Raw genomic sequence first — 24,166 nt, 5'->3', positions numbered from 1 at the left:
AATACGCGTTACTCTAATCTTACCACTTTTTTTGGTAACAAGTAATATAACGCGCTACAATTTCCAGTCCAGTAATCAGATTAAAGTTACTTATCCACATAACTGTGTGTTACTATTTTTATTCTCCCTAGTAAAAATATATATTTTTGCTTTCTTCTTGGCTCAGTTCTACTTTTGCGTCTGACCGTAGTGCTCGACTCCACACGCTGCGCGCGACCCTGTGAGAGCGTGAGCACGTTCAAGTAATTTTTTTGCAGCGTCATCCCGAAACGATATGTGGTCGTTTAGAGAAACACCCCTCAAAACAGTGGAAGGAACATTTACCTGACCAATTTTAATGTTGCTTTGTGTTTCAGGTGAAAAGTGCTGGAATTTTGACTAATGTAGCCTACTTTAAAATGCTTGAAATTGTAATGGTATTTCGTTTCACAACAAATAGCTGTCTGACTGAACAGTTCGCTTGTATTACGTTAACAAATAAATTTACAAATAATACAGCGCAGCTACACAAACGTAATGTCAGGAGATACTGTAGCGACTACTACTCCTAACGGACAGACACTTGGCCACTTGGTCTTAGACCTTTAAGTGACAATGGGGGGGCGGAGCCTGCGCGCGCCAGGGTTGCGTTATCAATAAAGTTTCCCTCCTCAGGATTTTTGGATTAAGCAGTTTCTGCCTCGGTTACCGAACCTGCTTCAATACATTGTTACTGTTAAAAATGCACTTCCAATAAAGTGAGTATTGGAAAAATTAATTTTGCTGCTAAATGTAACTACTAAAGTAACTTGTAATCTAACGTAGTTACTTTTAAAATCAAGTAATCAGTAACGTAACTAAGTGACTTTTAAAAGGAGTAATCAGTAATCGGATTACTTTTTCAAGGTAACTATGCCATCACTGCCCACAGCTGTACACATTATAAATAATCAATTAAAAAAGGAAAGTCACATTCACTTTGCAATATCCATGCAATTTCTTTATTAGAATATAGAGATATTGTGACGATCGAAGGAGGAGGCACGATGACCGAAGTTACAGTGAAACATTAACTTTAATACAGACTCAAGTGAAGTCCAGCGCGATAGCACAATCATACAAAACACTCACTCACGCAGGCATGAACTCAAGACAAAGACGAGCACGAGACATTGCGCGAACGCACATTAAATAGTTGAATAACACATTCCCCCGTGATCACAAGACAAGGCACAGGTGAGACTAACGAACATGCTCACAAATGAGCCACACCCACGGAACTACAAACATGGACATAACTAGACGCAGACAACGTAATAACACGCCCACAAGGAGGGGTCTGGAGCGGTCACCGTGACAGCAGCCCCCACTCCCGGAGCGTCCCGCACAGCTGGAAAGCCCCGAACCTACACCGTCCGCAGCAAGTCTGGAGCCGCCGGGACCACGAGCCTCAGAGAGCCGTCTCCCCCGATGGTGGGACCAGCCACGAGCCGCTCTAGAACACCCTCCCTGGGAAGACAGGGGAAAATACATTGAACACGGGCATGTTAACAAGCACACACACTGGCACATTAAACACAAACGGTACAAAATTAGGGAAAAACACTGGGACGGACAAACAGACAGGCACAAGCAGCCACGAAATCATTCTGGCTGCCTGCCAGAGCGAAGCGCTAGCAGTGGCGTGACCTCTGTTATGCAGGGACACGTGAACGCGCACAAACCACGTCTTGTGCGGTGGTACACGAAAGTGCATACACCGCGTGGGGTTGTCATAAACCCAAATGCCAAAACCACAAAAACAAAACAACAAACTGAAACCACCGCCAAAAGGCTCGTGGGAAAAGAAACAAAGGAAAACGTCTTCGTGAAAGAAGCACAAAGGAAAACGCCAACAGAAGAAAATACAAAACAAGGACACTGAATAAGCTCAATGCGAGGTAAGTAGCCTACAAAAACACAGCATGCAATACCAACGAAAACGCGGAAGTACTCAACGCGATGTAAGTGATAAACAAAAGAAATGGAAAACATAAAACAAAAGAACGCGGAAAAGCTCAACGCGATGTAAGATGACAAAATGGAAACAAAAACCGCCAGGGGAAGAACCGGCTACCCAATCTGGAAGGCGAAAATAAAAACTTCCCAAAACGGACAGCGAGAGAGACCCAAAAGGGTGCAAAAGTGAAAACACTTGAAAAACAGCTCGAGAGAAGAGAGAGGCAAAAGACAACGGGGAGAATACCATGAGAAACGTTACCGGCTGGCTGCTCGAGAGAGAACAAACAACTCAGCAAAGAAGAGATGGCAGCGGCCTCCCTAAGTAGGGAGAAAATCAGCTGCATCTCATCTTTGCTGATTGCGTCTACTAGATGTAGACCGCAAGCGCCCTCTGGTGGTCATGGGCGGGGCAGCGCTGGGGCCTGCCCTGACAACCTCTCCTGGGACCGCAGCTGAGACAGGCGGCGGAGTCCCTCCGGTCTTCGGGACCATCTTCCGAGCGTGCGTTGCGCTGTTCGGTGTTCCCGCTGACTGGACGCCCGGTCTCCTCTCGAGAGACGGCCCGGGTGCTTTTTTAGGCGCTACCAGAGGGCTTGCCCTTCGCCGCTCACTGGCTGCTTTACGCGGCGCCTCTGAGGGCACTCCGGACCTCCACATAGGGTCACGGACTGTGCCATCGCCCACTCGCGCTCCCGGGGACAGTGCCGCCTCACCCCTTGACGTCTCCATCTCCTCCTCTCCCTTGGAGTCGCCTCGACCCAGCGACATCGGCTCCTCTGAGGTCGGATAACAGGAACAGCTCATGTTGCTCCCTTCCAAGGGGGCACGAGGAACTTCCTCTCCCCTCGGGCACCCCTTCTCAGACCGCACGGTCACCTCCGAGTAGACAGAGGCACTGTCCTCTTCCTCGCTCTCACTGTAGTGCTCGGAGGGGGGCGAGCAAACGGACGGAGGGAAGCTGTCGTTTTCCTCCTCCCCGTAATACTCTGTGGACTCAGTAAACGGACGGAGGAGGGCTGACTTCCTCTTCTTCCCTGTAATACTCGGAGGGGGCCGAGTAAACGGATGAAGGGGGGCTGACTTCTTCCTCCTCCTCACCGTACTGCACAATAGGGTCCAAGCAAATGGAAGGAGGAGGGCTGACCTCATCCTCTTCAGCACCAGGGTGCTTGTTGGGGGTTGAGTGGACTGACGGAGTGGGGCTGGCTTCCTCCTCGCCCTCCCCGTAGTACACCGTTGGTGCCGAGTACAACGATGATGGGGGGCTGACCCCTCCTCTTCCGACGTCCGGGGAGCTGCAGACACGGGGGGAAGCAGCTGGCCTCGCCCTTGCTCTCCTCTTCCGAGTACACGGGGGGGGACGGGGGGGGTACTCTCCTCTCCGGACTCTCCGCTCTCAAACTCATACTCGGGGGGTCAGGGCAAAGGCACCTGTACCCACCACTATAGGCTCACAAGACCCCTCCTCAGGGTATGCCAGGGGGATAATCCTCCTTCATGAGCACGAGGTATCCCTCTCTCCACGCCGCTTCAAAAAACATTCTTCTCCCTCATGTACACCGGGGCAGAGGAAGACGTGTGACGGCGCTTAGCCATCTTCTTCCCCTTCTTCCCGCGAGACATGTATCCTGGCATTTTGGTGGCTCGTCTTTCTGTGACAATCGAAGGAGGAGGCACGACCAGAGGCGGTCTTTGCATAGAGGCGTGGCTAGGCAACTGCCTTGGGCCCCTCCCACTGCAACCCACTGTAGGGGCCCCCGATTAAGCCAGGTTCACACTACACGACTTTTCAGTCATCAGGTTTTTGTGCCATTCACACTACATGACTGGTTGTGCTGTAATTGCGAGTCTTTGAGTTGTTGTGGCTTTCACACTACATGACTGATCGGCGACGCGGGCTCACGAATTAAATGACTGGGGAATCGCCGACTCATCTGGCTGCCGTCCAAAAACACGAGAACATGAAAATGAAACTCTCGCGAGAACCAGCAACACCACATAGAAGAAAAAAACAATGTACATGTACTCCACATTTTCGTTATTATTTTTTTTACCGTTTAAACTCTCCATAGTCCCAAGTTGCCAGAATTATTTCATCTCTCCGTTGCAGTGAACATAGATATAATCAATCCCACTATTTCTCCAGTGCTGTCACAATAACTTAAACACAGTGTTGTAGTAAAGTTGTAAGAAAGGTGAGGATTTTTTGTGTTTGCTGGGTTACTGTTTTGAAAGCATTCTTGAAAGTTTTTTACATTCTTCAGAGATATCTTCAGCGGTGCCACGGTTCTCTCTCCTCATTCCCATTGGCTGTAGCTAGACGCTGCTGTTGACTCAGTCGCCGACTGGGCTAGATATTAAACATGCTAGATATCTGCCGGTCGTCTGCGATGAGTCGGCGACTACACAACTTCACACTACACGACTGAGCGAGCGCCAATTTGCCTCCGACCACAGTTTCTGTCGGTGATCTACAAAAAACAGTCGGCGACTGAAAAACCAGCCTAAAATCGTGTAGTGTGAACCTGAACTTATTTCTCACATATTAATGTTGATGGGCCCCCTAGCTAAATTCGCCTTGAGCCCCCAAATTGCTAAGTCCGCCACTGGGCACGACGACCGAAGTTACAGTGAAACATTAACTTTAATACAGACTCAAGTGAAGTCCAGCGTGATAGCACAAGCACACAAAACACGGTCACTCACGCAGGCACGAACTCAAGACAAAGACGAGCATGAGACATTGCGCAAACGCACATTAAATAGGTGAATAACACATTCCCCCGTGATCACAAGACAAGGCACAGGTGAGACTATCGAACACGCTCACAAATTACCCACACCCACGGAACTACAAACATGGACAAAACTAGACACAGACAACGTAATAACGCCCACAAGGAGGGGTCCGGAGCTGTCACCGTGACAGATATATGCTATTTAAAATTTTTACTAACATTTTTTTATTCTTTATTATTAGCTTTGATTTATTGCTTGTTTGAACTGTGTGTCACCTAATTCTTGTAATACGTTACAATGACAAACTGCATAAAATGTATAAAGAGACTGAGAAATAATTGTAGAAGGTCATAACCATGGCTATAACAACACGTAATGGTGGCAGAACACTTTTGCAGACGTGCGTGTGCACTATATATATATGTAATTCACTCTGTAATTAAAACTCACACATACTCACTCTCATTCTCACTCAGTCTCACTAGCTGTCACACACAGTCTCACACTCACCCTCCGTCACTCACTTCAGAGACGTTTCTTCTCTTCCGGTCCTCTACAGTCCACGCTGAACAGAGAAATCATATCTGTTAGCGCCCGGCTAATCTGCGAGCCAAACTTATGGGAATCCTAAAAACACAGAGAAAAGAAGATTCAGAAGAACAGAAGATAGTCTGCTCAATTTCCAGCATCCTGCACAGTATTACAGAATGTCACAAAGGCGGATATATTGTCTTGCTGTCATTTCTGAACTGTGTGTTAAAGGAACACTGCAGTGCTACTTGCATGTAGAGTTAAACATTATTTTGACCACCATTGTAATGCAGCGGAGCGAGGGGACGGACACAAATGCTGAGAAGAGCAAGATTTATTACAGGGCATTCCATCATCGGAGTCAGAAAACCAGTCCGGGTTCATAACGGGAGGGCAGTCAGAGAAACAGGCATAAACAGGCATGACAAAACAGGGAACACCGACAAGGCAGGGAGACACAGAGAACACGAGAAACAGGCGATCGGAAATTAAGACTGGAACACACCACAAACAACCAAACATCCAAAATAACCGACGAAGGACAAGGGAGACTCAGGGGCAAGGAAGGAACAGGTGACGGCAATGATACAGGGGCGTGGTAGACAATAGGGAATTATCAAAATAAACAAGCAGGGCGGGACAAACGGGCAAGGAACACAGACACGAGGGAACCCGGAGTGACAGCTATGAGAGGGGGCGTAGCCCTACGTGACAACCATTGTTTTGTTGATGTTCTATTTACTGCTTTGTTGCTTGGCGTCCCAGAGACTCCGGTATTTCATGTGCTTAAAGAGAAAAAAAATATATTACCCCTTTCTCTTCAAAATATTTTTATATCATTCTATACCAAAGATTTGCAAATTTCAGAAAAGTTGGAAAATGTATAAATTATCAGACAGCCTCAGTATTTAGTCTAAACAGAGACAGGAAAAAGGCCCACCAGACCTTTGACCCCTGGACAAGGCTCCTTTCACCTAAGCTAAAACCCATATGTAAAACACATGTTCTTCAACCTCTTTGTCCAGCTCAATTCACCATAAGAAGAAGAGAAATGAATTTTAGACACAGTTTAAACTTAATCACTACATAAAGTATTACATAAGCTCAGACACTACACAGGTTCATATGAACAAATTACAGTATACAGTACAGAATTACAGTATCACAGAGACAAAGGACACATTTGTAAGATGCAGGGTACAGTTGCTTCCGCCTATAAGTCACGTCCTTTTTTATTCTCCTGTGAGCTAATGTTTTGATTCTCATGTGCTTGTCCTACTACTCCCATGTCACTTGTAACCCACTAAAACACATATTGCACTGTGAGTTGCATAATGGTAAGCACAAGTAGCAAAAGTGAAACTCAAATAAAGCACTGATCTTACAACTTAAACACAGCCACTTTAAATTGATCACACATGAAAAATGATCTGAAGAAACCAATATTAGCCAGTAGAGGCAGAGTAAGGGTAAGAGGAGGAAAAAGACAAACAATAATTTCAGATTAAATATGGGCAACCATCATTGACCACGTTCTTGCCCATGGATTGACTATAAGGGGAGGGATTCAAGTCCACCATAGTCTGAACATTCATAGAGGAGACCAGGTAATTGCTTTATTCATTTCATATATGTTTACAGTATGACTCAATACAGATCTGTAAAAAGGTGTTTCATTACATGAATTTCCTAAAACCTTTGTAGGCTTAGTGCTGTATGTAATATTTTGTAATGGTGTGTTCTTTTGTAGAATCGCAAGACTGCCACATCAGGGGGGAGGACGTCTATGTTGAACCCACACCAAGAGTCCCTCATTGTTGACATGGACATGGTTACACTTGACGGAAGAGTCAGTGTAACTTTTCACTGCATGAAAGTGACAGGACGGACGAGGAAACTGTTGTCGCTGGCCGGAGGGGAGTGCGGCTTTGGTGGAGGGGTCTGTCACGTTGCGGAGGGCCCCCTGCCGGTCGCCCACGTCCACAGTGGCAGTTGTCCTGTAGTTGTGGTGTTGTGTTCGTCCCTCAGGTGGGCGGGGCCCGCGATCCGTCTCACCTAAGGGTCGTTTGTTCATCTGTATATGTCTTGTCTTTGTACCAGTTGACCGCTGGTTATTATATCCTTAATTCGGATCAACTCACGGGTTTTTGGTTTGCACACTTTCTTCATTAAACCATACATTTTCCCTGAGACTTGGCGTGATCGCTTCCATTTTATTTCGCTCACCCTGCCCGTCACAAGATGTCTATTCATATTTCATTTACACATTCATTTTGCTGCTTTAGTTGTGCCTTTATTTAAATGAAAATGTATTTCCCGATTTGAATTATGAAGTTTCATGTGATCATTCATGTATCAGTTATAATTAAAATGTTATTCACTTAATATGCATTTGCATTCTGTGATAATGTATTTGAAATGTATTTTTTAACCTCACCACCACCCTAAAAAGATGTCAAAATTCAAATGTTAAAGGGGAAATAGCGCCTCTCTTGTGGTCTGGAACTCTAAAGTATTTGACTCTTAAACTCTATTTTATATAATCCTAAATGCTGATTTTTAAATATATGTACACTACAGGCCAAAAGTTTGGACACACCTTCTCATTCAATGCGCTTTCTGTCACTGTACAGCACCTGACCCCTCCCCTTTGGGCGTGTGTTTATGTTGTCTACATCTAGATGTCTGCGTCTGTGAATCTTCGTGGGTGTGGATGTGTGAGTGTGTTCATCGGTCTCACCTATGGCTCATCTCGTGATCACTTGGGGCTTATGTGGTTTGTCTATTTAATGTGCGTTCGCGCACTGTCCCGTGCTCGTCTTTGTCAGAGTCATAGATGTGTGAATGTTATACGTGCGCTGTCTGCGCTTATTTGTATTTGAAATAAAAGTGACGTTTGTCCAAAACCATTGGACTAGTGCCTCGTCCGTCTCCCTGTGCCCAGCGTCACACTTTCTTTATTTCCATGACTATTTACGTTGTAGATTCACTGAAGCCATCAAAACTATGAATGAATACATGTGGAGTTATGTACTTAACAAAAAAAGGTGAAATAACTGAAAGCATGTTTTATATTCTAGTTTCTTCCAAGTAGCCACACTTTGCTCTGATTACTGCATTGCACACTATTGGAACTCGCTCAGTGAGCTTAAAGAGGTAGTCATCTGAAATGGTTTTCAGGTTTGCCTTATCAGGGTTAATTAGTGGAAGCTCACTGAGAGTACATAACTCAACATGTGTTCATTCATAGTTTTGATGCCTTCAGTGAGAACCTATAATGTAAATGGAAATAAAGAAAGTGCATTGAATAAGAAGGTGTGTCCAAACTTTTGGCCTGTAGTGTATATATATATATATATAACTCTGCAGTGTTCCTTGAACTATATGATGATGCATGAGGGAGTGAGGCCTGCACACTTACAGTCTCTTTGCAGGAGTGCTTGCAGGACACATGAAAGTTGATCATATTCTCCCCAACGATAACGTAGGACACTCCATACCCATCATCAGCCACCTAACGGAAGAGCACAGTGAGACGCAGGAGCTAGTCATCTAAAAATATTTATTTGTATAACTTCGTCCCTCATAATGTACGTGTGTGTAACTCACCGGGCCAAACCCTCCACCCAGTGAGATGTAGTCAGGGTGATTCACCAAGTCAAAGAGGTCCAACTGCTGTACAGGAGTCTGAGAAGTGGATAAACGCCACGGTTCGGACAACACCTGCACAGGAGCAGACAAATGCATGCACACACACACACACCAATACTTTGATGTTATGAAGTGGACATCCTGAGAGATGTGTTTCATTTATTCACTTGCATAGCAACGATGTCCTGCTGTGGCTGTAGTGGCTGATCTTGGAACTGATTGGATTACAGTTTTTGCAGAAAATTCAGTCATGGCTCACAGCAAGTCATTACACAAATAAAAGCAGACCTAGCAAACCACTTGTAAAGCTGCTTTGTGACAACAACTGTTGTAAAAAGTGCTATATAAATAAATTTTGATTGACTGAATTAGGCACGACCATTTCTAATGAAAAAGGAAGCTATTAGTCGTGGTCCCATGGCCATTTCAGGTTCTCCCAAATGCTGAGAATGTAAGAAAAGTAGAGCTGGAGCCCTTTCAGAGTGGGCGGAGATGCAGGCATGCTTAATTCTGGCACTAAACTAGACACAACCAGCAAGTCCCTTTTCCCACACACACTCAGAAGACATGCACTCTTGCAACGCCCAAAAGACCCAACAATGACAATGATAACATGAAACACACATGACATTTCAGGCCATAGTAGTAGATCTGATAGCACCTAGTGGATCTTATGGTACCTAGTGGGTCTGATGGCACCTAGTGGAGCTGATGCTTCATGGCCAATCACGTCAAAAGGAGGACTGCACTTTTTTATCTCTGCATGGCGAGGAAGCAGACTGAAGAACATGTTCCAATACTTACCTTTTTGAGGAAAGGTGACTCCACCCCCAGATATTTTGAGACAACATACAGGCAGAAGAGGTGCCTGTCAATGCCAGATCCTGTCATGGCCAGTCGATAGAGGTTCTGGTGCGTCTCAGCAGCCTTACGAAGCAGCTTGCAGCATTCTTCTCTCCCCTGAAAAATGCAGAACCAAGCAGTGAATAATGTGAATGGCACGCAATTTAAGGCCTTCAGATATTTGGTCTCCTACATACAATCATCAGCCTGTGATTCATGAACCCTACGAACATTCCAGCTGGTAAATGTTAGGGCGTGACCCTTCCTACTCGAATTCCTACTTTGCATGTTCTCCCACTTAGTCATTCAAAAGACCTACTTTGTATCTACATTTATTAGCAACATCATTAGGCATATTTGTCTTACAAGTGCTTGATATTAGATTACAACTACAGACAGTAGCCTATCTGTCATCAACCACAGTCCATCCCATTCATTAGTTATTTTCTCAACATGCTTACAGACAGGCGGACAGGCAAATCAGTGCTGCGGCTGCAGTATTGCGGACGCTGTATTGGACCATTGTGGTGAAGAGAGAACTGAGCCAAAAGGCAAAGCTCTCAATTTACTGGCCAATCTACATTCTGACTCTTACCTATGGTCACGAGCTCTGGGTAGTGACCGAAAGAATGAGATTGCGAATACAAGTGGCCGAAATGAGTTTTCTCTCAGGGTGTCCGGGCTCTCCCTTAGAGATAAGGTATAGAGCACGGTCATCTGGGAGAGGCTCAGAGTAGAGTCACTACTCCTCCAACTGGGAGGAGACCCCGGGAAAGACCCAGGACATTATATCTATGTGCCCCTGCGACCCAAACCCGGATAAAGCGGATGACAATGGATGGATGGATGGACTGCTTACAGAATATTACTTAGAGATGTAACAGTATAAACACTAACATGGTTGTGTGATGAGTGGTATGAGTTTATCAGACACAACTGTATTAATTAATTAAAGTACAATCACTTCTGGACTGAGAGTGATTCACCACCCAAAAATTCAGATTAAAGGTCAGACAGCGATCAAGACTAGAGCAAAGCCTAACAAAATCTGAACCAGCCTTCACAATGCTCCTAGTAAAACAGTGTGTCCAACCAAGAACATGAGAATAATGACAGCATTGTGATCTGGGACAGCTCAGGGTGTCCTACCTCTCCAGAGTCGTGCGCCTGAACGAAGGCGCAGCTCTCACTGGTACAGGAACGCACAGTCTCAGTCCGGCCCTCGCGGAATAGCCGCGTCATGGAGGCTTCATATGTCAGACAAAACCCACCTCGGTCCTACAAACACAATTTGTGTTCACAAAACAATTTGTGTTCACACACATGCTTCACATGAGCTAACACATTCTTCATATTTTTTCACACGATTTCATTAAAAGCTTGAATGTGTATGTGTGTTACCAACAAAAAGTCATAGAACATGGGCAGAAAATATTAGATTCTGCAACTGATAGTGAGACCCAAGTCCAGCTGACAGGGCCAGCCCTTCCATTAGGCGATATAGGCAAATGCTAGGGGCGCCGGCTGTCCAGGGGGCGCTCGCGTGCATGCGTTTTTTTTTTTTTTTTAAACAAATAAACAATAAATGTGAAAACAAGCAAAGTCCACATAATCATAATTTCATTGTTTAGTAATATTAGTCAAATTAATAATTCTTATAATAACAACACACGACACCTATCACCTGCGCGCCAACCCGCCCTCCCCCGCGCGCTCTGCGCACCTCGTTACTGTTTCTCTGTACACCACAGAGTGAGTGACATCTCCCTGTAAAGACCTCAAAAAGGCAGAAAAACAGGTAATATAATGGTAATATGTGCTGAATTAACACATTGGCGAATCATCAGGGACCTCAACGCCTTCTCTGAAGGTTAATTGATCTTAAAAAGGATGCTTTATCTATTATATGTAATATATGTTAATAACGCTTCACCAATAATTTGTATTTTTCCTATAAATCGGCTTTCAAATCCACTTTTCGTACTTGTGCTTGAAAAAAACCTCAGCAGTGAAATAAAAAATCAACCAATCAGAATATTTCACACCGTTGTTTCTAGGTAAAAGAGAGAAAGGCCCTTTTACATTGAGAGCTTTTATTATAGATTGGCAGTTTTATCAACCAATCATATTATCGAATTAGAATCGTGGGGGCGTGCTCCAATGGTCTCTCATTTTTATTTGAAACAAATCCAAAATGTTGCCAATCTGTAGCTGTTGTGTTTTTCTTTGAAACCAGCTCGCTTGACTCACAACTAACACTCAATCGTCATTGTGGCTTTTTCCCCTCTGTATGATCTTAGTGAAAACCGCCACTGTCATCATACTGCCCAATCCTAGTAGGTGCTATGATTAGCTTAGCTTAAAATAAATATATACTAAAACACACATATGCTCCTCTGTTCATTGCGGATGCACTTTTGAAATAATAATGTTGCAGTAGGCAAATTGCCCTGATTTGCACTGGTGGTAGTTGTTGTTTGTAATTTATTTTTTTATTTATTATTAATATTCAGAGCCGGAGTGGCTAATCGGGAGATTCGGGAGGAATCCCGATGGGCCGGCTCATGTCAATCTCTAGTTTGGGCCGATTGGGAGGGGAAAATAATTTTGGGCCGGATTTGGGCATGAAACTCCCGGGCTGAAAAAGTGTCCCACTCCGGCCCTGTTAATATTTAAAAGTTGTTCTCTGCACTACGTTATGTAAAATAGTTTTTAAATATTTTTGTGCAACACCTTTATATTTATTGCTTGTTATATGGTAATATTTAAGTCATTTGCTTTTTATTTGTTTCTTTAATAGTGACACAATCAACCCGATGATTGATGATACAGGGGGCACCAACCAAAATCTCGCCTAGGGCACCACATTGGTCAGGGCCGGCTCTGCCAGCTGACAGCTGTCCTCTCAGTTAAGGTCTCCAGAGGTCTTCACCCCCTTAATTCTAGCACCTGCTGTAGCAACAATTATCTCCCACACCTGATTCTTCTCAGGAGAAGGCCTGTAAGCACACCATGAGAAACATGGCCAGTCACTGATTTGCTGCTGTCCTGAGTGGTCGATGCTGAATTGGTGGTTCCTGCTGTTTTTGCCTCTCCTCTGTCCTCCATGACTCTTGATCATACGATTTCTGGTTTATCTGAAGGTTTTGTGCAGCCCTCCTGTGTTTCTCCCCTGGATTTCTTGTGGGTTTCCCATAGTGTGATCCTCTGCCTGCACTACTATTGGATCAAATTTTGTCCAGACCATTGGGACAAAACCATCCCTACCCCCCCAGGTCTGATGCTTCTGCTTCTACAACGTAGGGCGAGGAGATGTTTGGGAGCTGCAGAATGGAAATAGTCATAAAAGAGGGTTTGAGGGTTTTGAATGCATGTTTTGCCTCTGGGGTCAAGATGAGCCAGATCTGACCTTCAAAAAGGTCAGCAAGTGCTAGGGCTATTGTGCTGCCCTTAGGACTTTTCCCTAAATATGTATGATTAAAATATGTATGTTTATTGGTTTAAATTGAGAATGTAAAAATGTTAGTGGTTATGTATTTTTAGATTAATTTTTAATCAGTTATGTGTGCCATATTTTGAAGTATGCAGAGATGTACCTGCGGTTTCTGGTGTTGTACTTCCGGTTTTCCACTAACAAGCAACTTTCTATGTGCAAGTAGCGGTATGGAAGCATAATCAGTAGGGGTGCAGGAAAAAATTGATTTGAGCTCGAATCGCATTTCTAACATTGAACGATTCAGAATCGATTCTCATTTTCAAAAAATAGATTTTTTTTCGGGCGCATGTGTGCCTTCTCAGCCACCGTAGTGCTAGGCAAAACAAGGAAACAGCTTTGACTATGTACAGGTATGCTAGTAAAGCTACAGCGGGTTGTGTAGTGTACGGTATTTGTTGTTGCGCTGCTAAAGTATGAAGTCCAAACGGCTCCGCGGTCTTTGAAAGCAACCATTTGAAAACACTTTAGATTTTACCGTCAACCCGGCCTGGGTAAGAATGGGCTTGATTGTTTGCACACGCATAAAGACGCTATAGACGATATTTGGGAGTTACGGTGATTATAACTCCTGGTAAAATAAAGTTGAAATAAAAATAACTTCAATAAGTTCATTGAGCACTCTAGTTTTGTCCTAACTAGATATTTAGACATAATACTGCTGTAATACTGCGAAGTCGTGGTCAGAGGTGAACTTCGTTATAGCCAGTGTGTATTTTATTTAAAATAATTAACACCTTTGAGCCAGTGTAGCTTTGGACATAGATAATGCCGTTTGCTGTGATGGATAATTAAAGTCTAGCTCTTATTTATGTATAGAAACGTAAATCGACAATATAATCTGTAGCGTCTTTATGCGAATAAATGTGGCAAGTCGGAATTCAACACAAACACTGTCGCACATGAAATGCTACAGGCCCCGTTCAGAAACTGATAAGTTCAATTAAATGTATTCAGTTAAGTAGATATATGCAGCTTTTAGAAAATACGGTATAAATATCAGTAGCGAACCGTGTCCATTAAACCTGGGCCCGCCCCCATCCCCATAACTGCAATAAAGAAAAAAAAACTGAGATGACAGTACAGCTTTAGAAACGCAATAAACAGTAATATCTGTACTAGATAACTTCTTAAGTAAAATAAGGTTCCAACAAAATAAGGTTCACAGCTCCGTGTTCCTCGGAAGCGGAATATGTAAACAACGCGCACGAGGACATCAAAGGAATGAATCGAAATTAGCTAGCGGTGGTACGCTAACGCCAGCTAGCGTCGCCACAGCGGGCGGAAATTATCATACAGTTAAGCCTGCCCACTAAGAGGGAAGATATGATTGGTCAATTTTGCTGTCATTTGAAACTGGTATTGAGCTGAATTATAATTGCCAGGCCCTCTGTAAACAAACAGCAGGCATCACAGTCCTGATAGGGGGAGACACAGGCTCACAGGCTTCCTCTTAACCCCTCACCTTCAAACACAGATTGAATAGACATGGTTGAATGATGTATTTGCTTATATTTTTGTAATAGTTTAGATGTCGATTGTCAAACTGTAAGTAGATAAAATAAAATTGGATAATTATATTATATATATTTATGTTTTAAGGGGCGTAGAGGGCCCTGACGGTTCCCCACTGATATATATATTTTTTTCATCTGTGAAGTGGAAGTTCTGGCAGCTAACGTAAGCCTACCCATTTTATTAATGTAACAGCACTTTTATTTTTGGAAGCACTTTCATATATTTTTAGTTTTTGTGATTTGTTAAGGAAAAAAGTGTAATTTTGTTTCTGGAAGTGGCAGAAATAGGTAGCTAGCCTAAGCCTAAGTCTTGTACGAAGCAATTTGTTGTTTTTACAGAAAGAGCAGTATTTTTGTATAATCAAATTTTTGAGTAGTGGCCAGTTCTGGCAGCTAGCCTAAGCCTACCAATTTTATTTATTTTACTACAGTTTTATTAGTTTAATGTAGTGTTCTGAGTGTCAGCCTCAAACAGACATGTTGTCTTGGATTTACCTTTGTGTGTTTACATTATTGCAATTTTTTGATAAAACCTTTACAATTATAATATCTTTATAAATGTACTCTGTTTTCATGCCAGCAGACCGGAGTAGCTCGTTTTGAATCGAGAATCGTTTTTTAATCGGAAAATAATCGTTTTTGAATCGAATCGTTGGGATCTGATAGAATCGGGAAAAAATCGAATCGTAACCCGAAGAATCGATTCTGAATCGAATCAAGAGGGATTCCCAAAGATTTGCAGCCCTAATAATCAGGCAGGCATGTTGTAAGTGTTAGTAAAGGTTAATACAGATGAGGTTTTTTAATATAAATGTTTTTTTTTATTTTACTAAAATGCGAATTTTATTTAGCTCAATGCTTTTATGTTACGTATGTAATCCTCCACGATGAGACTATATTTTATGAGAATATATTTTCTGACATTACAGTTTTGTCATGGTACGGCGGGCCCCCTACTGGTCGCCCCATCCACAGCGGCAGTAGTCTTGTTGTTGTTGCGTTGTGTTCGTCCCTCATGTGGGCGGGGCCTATGGTCCGCCTGACCTGACCGTCGTTTGTTTGTCTATATATGTCTTGTCTTTGTACCAGTTGACTGCTGGTCATTATATCCTTAATTCGGATCGTGTCGCGGGTTTTTGGTTTGCGCACGTTATACATTAAACCCTCCTTTTTTCCTGAGTTTTGGTATGATTTTATTTCGCACTCCCTGCCCGTCACAGAATGACCAGTCACCATTCGGAAGCCGCCAGTCTCCTTTACTTTCTCCTTCGTTCGTGGTCATGTCTCATCGTAAGTGTTTGTCTGCATGATGTTTGTTGTTTGTGTATAGAGAAGAGCTGGGTCATTTTTGTTCGTCCCGCTGTGCTTAAATGTTGTGGGTGGCACGGCAGTGACTAGGGCTGTCGACCCTGGTGAAGCTTTTTGTGTTAAGTGGCTGTATCGTTGTTGACTTTGTTTACGTGTGTAAATGGGCGTATGGATCAGTGTGCGCTGCTCACTTGTGTCAGATGTTTCATGTTATGTGTGCGTCACTCGAGTGCTGCTCATCACTGTCGCCTCGCTCCCCATTTGTCTTGTGTTATGTGTGGGGAGCGACTGCGAACATGGAGTGGCGCGTCACCATTATGTGTTGAGAGCGCACATGTGTCTGTTCATCGTTTGTACACTGTTTTTTGTTTGTCTTGTCTTTTCTTGTTCATTTGTCCTAGTGTGTGCGTGATTTGTTTAATGTAATTCCCCATATGCTCCTCCCCCTTAAATGTGTGTTGGGGGGACCAGTGGCGGTCCCGTGACACAGATGGTAGTACGGAGGGCACAGCTCCAGAGGGAGACCCTTCCCCCGTGGTAGGGGGATCTGGGTAAGTGCACGTTTGTGTTGTGTGTGTGTGTGCTTGAATTATTTGTAGGTTGTTGTTTTCCTGGTCCGTGTGGAGGTCTCCAGCTGGCAGGAGCCCCCTTATGTTGTGGGGTGACCGGAGCCTGGTCTGAAAGAGCCTCTTCCACTAGGGCTGGGCCCCCCCGGATGTTTGGGGACCATGGGGCTCCGGTCTGAAGAGCTCCTGCTGAAGATGGAGATCCTCCCTCCTGCTCGGGGTGACTAGGAGGCCCTTGGGGCTGTTCTCCCAGCCTGCAATGGGGGTGCCCTGGGCCTCGATCTCTGGTGCTCCTGGCTTGGGTGGAGGAGTCCACCTTGCTATGAGAGGCCCTGGGAGGGGCTGACTCCCCAGGAGGCTTGGGTGACCCCTAGCGGAAGGCAGGGGTCAGCTCCGAGAGGAGGCAACCTGCACACAGAGACACCACAGACGAGTGGGGAGCTGTAGCTCCTCGTCCGCACACTTTTGTGGGGCTCAGCAGCTGAATGCCAGTTAGGCCGTGAGTGCCCTGTGACCAACTGGGTGTGGTTTCTGTCTTGTTGACAGCCCAGTCTGTGAGCTAATATTTGTGTTTTGTGTTAAGTAAGTTAACTCAGAATTCATGGAAACTCAAGGTTTTCCGTTCCAGAAACCGAGCTTATAGAGAACCTGAGTCAGTTACTATAGCAACTTATGCTCTGAAGCTAAACTGCTCGCTGGCAGGTTAACTTGAACCTAAATCTCTCCAGATTTTTATACATCGCTCTTCGTTTTTTGCTAGTTGAAGTTTTCTTTATAGTGTAGGAGATGCGGAATCTGTCAGCAAAGCTACTGTATATCGGTCTGCCCAGTTTTGTTGTGTTTCCTGGGCATAAGCCAGTTAGGGACATCAAAGAGGAATTCCACAGCATCGTTGGTTTGTCTTTAATTCACACGGACAATAAAGAAATTAAGCAAAGGAGAAGCAATATATAACAAACTTCATTCCATTTACATTTTTAAGGATTTCTTAGAGTGATTGGCTGCATTGATGGAACCCACATATGCTACCTATTCCATCACCATTAGAACATGAAGGCGATTACATAAACAGAAAATCCATCCATAGCATTAATGTACAGGAACTAACCTTTATAACCCTTAATGAATAATGTACTTATCTTTAATGGTAACAAGAATAACGTAGCTATTGTAACTGACTGTTCTCCCCATCAAGATCATATGTGATGCTTCCCACCTCATCACAAATGTTGAAGCCAGATGGCCAGGATCCGTGCATGATTCCACACTGTACAACAAATCTGAACAGGGTAGGCCTGATGTAGTTATGCTAGTTGTTCACATGCAGTGTAATAGTTAAATCATTGCAAACCCTAGTGCGATTATAGGACACTATGATGTCCTCCATCATGGAGACAGAGGGTATCCCTGCCTGCCCTATACCTTATGACTCCGTATTCAGATCCTGCACCTGGACCACAGTCCCGCTACCATCAGGCCCACAGCAAAACCAGGGCAAGAACTGAAATGACCCTAGGAATCCCTCAAGGCCAGGTTCCAGTGCCTGAAGGGGCTCAGAGTTACCCCTGATAGGGCGTGCCACATAATAATGGCATGTGTGGTATTACACAACATTGCAACCATACAGGAAGAGCGACAGCCTACCATCTCAGACATGCCCACAGATGAGGAACCTTACATGTATGTGGGTGACAACAGAGATGGTGGAGTTGTCAGAGACTCCATCTGCAATCACTGCTTTCCACATTAAATCATGCACCACCACCCACCCTGTAACCTTTTAATATACATTACAGTCAAATTCACTGTTGTGTTTCATTATTTCATTATTCCTGTAAATATATTTTAGAATATATTTTAAGAATAAGATATAGTTATGTACAGCCATACCACTTTGTACTATATTCTTATAGGCCTACTTCATTTTTATCTGATGCCATGTGTGTTTCACATCATTCAGATTAGACCTGGAATTAGTAAGTGTTCAATTAAAAATATATTTAAAAACTCAATACAGTATTATAAATTTGGAGAATATAATAATATAATTGTGCCCTTCTGCTAAATTTAAAAATATAATTTTCACTCGCGCATTAACTCTGTTGGCAATTTTTTGACATGCTGACTGCCTTTCTCTAGCAGGTACCGCAGCATTACATTTACATTTAATAATATCTATATATTCTGCATATGCAGTCATTAATACGTCAAGCTACAGTGGTGTGAAATACGATGCTCGGGTGATTTTCGCGTTTATCGGTGCTCCATTAAGAATGCCTTTAATAGTTACACATGAACACGCTTCTGTCTGGGTCAACCTACTCAGAGTGACCCTGATTACTTTAACTCCGTTTTGGAACCGAAAACTCTGAGTATGTCAGATCAGGGTAAGACAACTCAGAGTTCAGGGTTAAGTTTAGAGTTTGTTAAACCCGCTTTCTGGAATACCCCCCAGGACTGCAAGGGGTGTGTCCCTGCCTTGTCCCCGCCTTCCTGCCCCTTCATGTTTTCATGTGCTGCCCCTTTATGTTTCATTTCTGTTTCATGTTTCATGTAACATTATCTTATTGATGGTTGCAAAATCCATGAATACATTTCACAAAATATTTGAACAAATACCATAAACATCTGTGCTCCATATTTGGTTGTTGTTAATGGGCTGGTGACACAATATCTAATGTTTATGACTGGGGTGACATATGTAGCCTAATAAAAAAATATTCTTCATAAACTTTTTTTTTCCATACATGACTCTTCTAAGAGTAAAAGCATCAGCCATGTGTGAAGTCAATGTTAGGAAACATGGTAAGACAGATAAACAGTTGCATTATATGTTTGAAAGTGTGTGTATGCACAAACAAATGAACAAGGACAAGAGTGAAAAAGAGAAACAAGAGAGTAAGAATGAATGTAAAAGGAGAACGAAGGTGGGTGAGTGCATGGACGTAATTTTGATTTCATAAGTGGGGGGGACACAAACAGGGGTGGCGAACGAAAATTGTTGAGCGGGGGGGGTGTTACCGGAGCGGAGCTCGGAGCGATCGTTTTCTGCATGGTCCTAGTGCTAGATTCGTCGCTATTTAGATATTTGGTTTTAACTGTAAAAACTGGGGGGGGACCAAAACCGGCTTTTGAAAAAGTGGGGGGGACATGTCCCCCCCCCCCCCCCAACTACGTCCGTGGGTGAGTGGGAAAGTCCCAGTGTACCCACCCGGAAGTACGCCAGCTGTAGAGCGATCTGAATGAAGGCATCTGGACTAATCTTCAGCCGTTTGATGCGGCCCTTCCCAAAGTCTCTGAAAGGAAACACATGGCAGTCGACGTCATCAGCAAGGGCTTGAGCCACAGCCAAGGATTCGATCTCCTGCTTCTGCACCTGGAAACAGAAAAAGGTCACAGCAGGATTAATAGTCAGTTCTCCCATGGGTCCTGCACCAGTGTTGAAGGGGCAGTAGTAGGGGTGCAGGGCAGTGTGGGAGGGGCAGTAGTCAGGGTGCAGGGCAGTGTGGGAGGAGCAGTATCTATTATTATTTATAGCTAGGGTTTATTTACAGTTAAGTATAGATTAGTAAGATGCCCTAATTAGTGAAGTGTGTGTGTGTGTGTGTGTGTGTGTGTATATATATATATATATATATATATATATATATATATATATATATATATATATATATATATATATATAAATAAATAAATGGTGAGGGACCTGTTCAGTTAGGAAGCAACACTGACTGTGAATCAATTTCACCTGCTGTTTTGCAAATGGAACAGACACCAGGACCCCCTTCTGCAAGTGGTGACCACTTTTTCTCTGTTCTCATCCTTTCTGGCTGATGTTTTGGTAACTTTGCCATTTTGTCAATTCTCTCACCATAGAAACAGCATGATATGGTGTCTACAACCCACAGAATTTGCTCAGGTAGTGCAGCTCATCCAGGATGGCACATCAATGCGAGCTGTGGCAAGAAGGTTTGCTGTGTCTGTCAGCAGTGTCCAGAGCATGGAGCAGTACACCAGGGGGGTATTCCAAGAAGCGGGTTAAGCGAGAAAACCGGGTAAGTTAACTCAGAATTCACAGAAACTCTAGGTTGCTCTCTAGGCAATCTAGAATGCTCTATTAAGCATCACATTTCAAATTTTACACATCGTGGATTAGCCCTCAATTCTCTCCAGATTTTTATACATCGCTCTTCACTTTTTTGCTAGTGGAAGTTTTTTTTATAGTGTAGGAGATGCAGAACCTGTCAGCAAAGCTACTGTATGTCGGTCTGTCTGAAAACTATGTCTGGCATTAAAGCAACTAGTGCGCAGTTTTGTGGTGTTTCCTGGGCATAAGCCAGTTATGGACATGAAAGAGGAATTCCACAGCATCGTTGGTTTGTTTTTAATTCACACGGGCAATAAAGAAATTAAGCAAAGGAGAAGCAATATATAACGAACTTCATTCCATTTACATTTTAAGGATTTCTTAGAGTGATTGGCTGCATTGATGGAACCCACATATGCTACCTATTACAGCACCATCAGAACATGAAGGCAATTACATAAACAGAAATCCATCCATAGCAATAATGTACAGGTACTAACCTTTATAACCCTTAAATGAATAATGTAATTGTTATGACCCGCCCTTGTCTAGGGTAGAGGCGGACCGAACAAAGAAAGACACATAGCAACAACCAGGGCAAGAATTGAAATGACCCTAGGAATCCTTGAGACCAGGTTCCAGTGCCTGAAGGGTCTCAGAGTTACCCCTGAGAGGGCATGCCACATAATAATGGCATATGTGGTATTACCAGTGTTGGGAACGTTACTTTAAAAAAGTAATTAGTTATAATTACTCACTACTTGTTCAAATAAGTAACTGAGTTAGTAACTGAATTACTCTATAATAAAAGTAACTCGTTACCAGGGAAAGTAACTATTTGCGTTACAGTTTAAAAAAAAGTTATATGCCAATGAATTTTTTTTTTTTGAAAAAGCAGTTTTTACAGTCAGTTGAAATGAGTAGATCAGAAAGGCGTTTAACGTTTGATATTTATTGCACATCCACAGACCAGTGCAGGATAAAATCCTTTAAAATCCCAAATCTTTGTAAAAAATAAAAGCAAAAGTAAACAGTTACACTATATAAAGTGCATTTACATCTATCAAATTAAAATAAATTCTCTCAACCTGAGACAACTGGTCTGTTCACAATAGAAGTAAACTTAACAATAAAACCTATATTTTTAATTAAATAAATCAAATACCCAGTCTGGTAGACATTCAGGAACTTCAAGTATTTTCTTAAATAATGTTTATATCGCCACCTTGAAAATGCAAATTTTTCTTTGGCTTGCTTCTGACTCGCTATTTCTGTCTCTTCTCCGTTTGTGTCGTGTCACTGGAGTATTTCGCCGCGCGTATAAAAACACTGGCTCTGATTGGCTACCATAACGCTGCCTTAACAAGTCAGTAAGCGATTGGCTAAGTTAAACAGGTGTTACACCGAGAACTGTGACCTATCTGTTACTCCTCACTAGCCTGGGCAGCGGTCCGCTCGCATTACTGTTAGTATATCAATATATAGTAACGCACCGCTTTTAATGACCAGTAACGTCAACGGCGTTGTAACGACAGGAAAAGTAATTAATTATATTATCCCGTTACTGACAAAATGACGCCGTTACCTAACGCCGTTATTTTTAACGGCGTTATTCGCAACACTGGGTATTACATGACATTGTAACCATCCAGGGAGAGGGACAGCCTACCATCTCAGACATGCCCACAGACGAGGAACCTTACATGCATGTGGTTGACAACAGAGATTGTCAGAGACTCCATCTGCAATCACTGCTTTCACATTAAATCAGCAAAGACTCAAAATCATCCACCTTATTGGCACTACACCATTTATCAAAGAGTACACTCTTATCACGACCAAACTCGACATACGTTTGCGTTGGCTGCTTCATCAACTGTCTAAAGCGTTGTCTATAAGCTTCAGGGACTAATTCATATGCCTGTAGAATAGCTGCTTTAACAACCTCATATTGTAGACTATCCTGTAAAGACAGGTTAGTCAGGCACGCACCCCTGCTCATCTGTCTGCCAGTCTTACTGCTCTTTGCACGCTGCTCAACAATCTACCAAAAATCTCCCTGCTCGTTCCACGCTGGTTTAAAACAGGTCTGCGAGTCTTACTTCTCATTGCACGCTACTCCCCATTTAAAATCAAATCCACATCTTCAATAGGCAGTGTATCACATACCGCCAGTTTACACTCACCCGCCACTAACTAAGAGCTTTAGTGTACAGTAATTATCTGCATTCTATTAAGAATGTCTTTAATAGTTACACATGAATGCGCTTCTGTCTGGGTCAACCTACTCAAAGTTGAGCTACATTGATTACTTTAACTCCGATCCACCGTTTTGGAACTGAAAACTGAGTATGTCAGATCGGGGTAAGACAACTCAGAGTTCAGGGTTAAGTTTAGAGTTTGTTAAACCTGCTTTCTGGAATACCCCCCAGTTCCTGCATGATGAAGGCATTGATGCTATGGACTGGCCTGCAAGTTCCCCAGACCTTAATCCAATCGAGCACATCTGGGACATCATCCACCAATGCCACATTGCACCACAGACTGTCCAGGACTTGACTGATGCTTTAATCCAGGTCTAGGAGGAGATTCCTCAGGAGAACATCCGCCGCATCAGAAGCATGCCCAGGTGTTGTAGGGAGGTCTTACAGGCACATGAAGGCCACACACACTACTGAGCCTCATTTTAACTTGTCTTGAGGAATTTCCACTGAAGTTGAATCAGCCTGTCATTTGATTTTCCACTTTGATTTTGGGTATGATTCCAAATCCAGACCTCCATAGGATAATAATGATTTTTTATATTTTATTCTCAACGCATTCCACTATGTAAAATTATAACATCTACTCCGCCCCAACCTATGTGATGTCTTCATGTTTCCCTTAATTTCGTTTTTAGTTGAATCTCCGTAGCGTTCCCCTGTCACGCCCCTTAGTCCCGCTGCCCATTATTAGTCCTGATCAGCTGTTTAGGTTTAACTCCTTGATGTGTTTGGTTTATATTCCAGTGTGCCCAGTCCTTCCTTCTAAGTCAGTTTGGTTAAGTTACGGTTGCAAGACTTTGTATGTTCTGTTCCCTGTGTTTGTTATCGGATCTGCCCTTAGTCTTCTCCTTGATCATTGTATGTTCAGCTTTTTGTATTATCTATTAGATCTGTTCCTAGTCATTTCCTTGATCATCGTATATATGATTTTCTGTGCTCTTTAATGAGTCTTCTCGTTATTGTTCCCTGATCGTTCTTTAGGTTTGTTACATTCACCAGGTCTGTTTTGCATTAGTCTGGTTAATTGTATTTTCATTTTGAATGTGTTTGTTTGTTTACTGTCTGTGTGATAACCCATTCGTCTTTTGTGTATTCTCTGTCGTGTCCGAGAGGTGTTATTTAAGGAGCCTGTTGTACTACAATTCACTTAAGAAGTTTGTCGTTGCATTTGCAGTGTCAAGTTGTCT

At 43.2% G+C, this 24,166-nt stretch overlaps 1 protein-coding gene across 2 annotated transcripts in view; it reads right to left on the bottom strand.

The window, feature by feature from the left end:
* Nucleotides 1-957: 957 nt before the first annotated feature.
* The window catches only part of cpt1a2b (carnitine palmitoyltransferase 1A2b), a 60,745-nt gene continuing 37,536 nt past the window's right edge, over nt 958-24,166 (bottom strand). The window contains exons 14-20 of one of the 2 annotated variants that reach the window (XM_076996321.1): nt 19,840-20,004; nt 10,894-11,022; nt 9,706-9,861; nt 8,860-8,973; nt 8,672-8,764; nt 5,230-5,346; nt 958-1,488 (exon numbers count right to left, since the gene is read on the bottom strand). In XM_076996321.1, the coding sequence (XP_076852436.1) occupies nt 5,245-5,346; nt 8,672-8,764; nt 8,860-8,973; nt 9,706-9,861; nt 10,894-11,022; nt 19,840-20,004 (759 nt within the window). In that variant the 3' untranslated portion in view covers nt 958-1,488; nt 5,230-5,244. The remainder of the gene's footprint in view (nt 1,489-5,229; nt 5,347-8,671; nt 8,765-8,859; nt 8,974-9,705; nt 9,862-10,893; nt 11,023-19,839; nt 20,005-24,166) is intronic. The other variant, XM_076996324.1, reaches the window with a different exon arrangement.

Source organism: Brachyhypopomus gauderio, chromosome 2 (genome assembly GCF_052324685.1).
Source record: "Brachyhypopomus gauderio isolate BG-103 chromosome 2, BGAUD_0.2, whole genome shotgun sequence".
Taxonomy (NCBI): Eukaryota; Metazoa; Chordata; class Actinopteri; order Gymnotiformes; family Hypopomidae; genus Brachyhypopomus; species Brachyhypopomus gauderio.
Note: the sequence above shows the minus strand (reverse complement) of the source record. Positions and strands in the feature narration are given on the sequence as shown.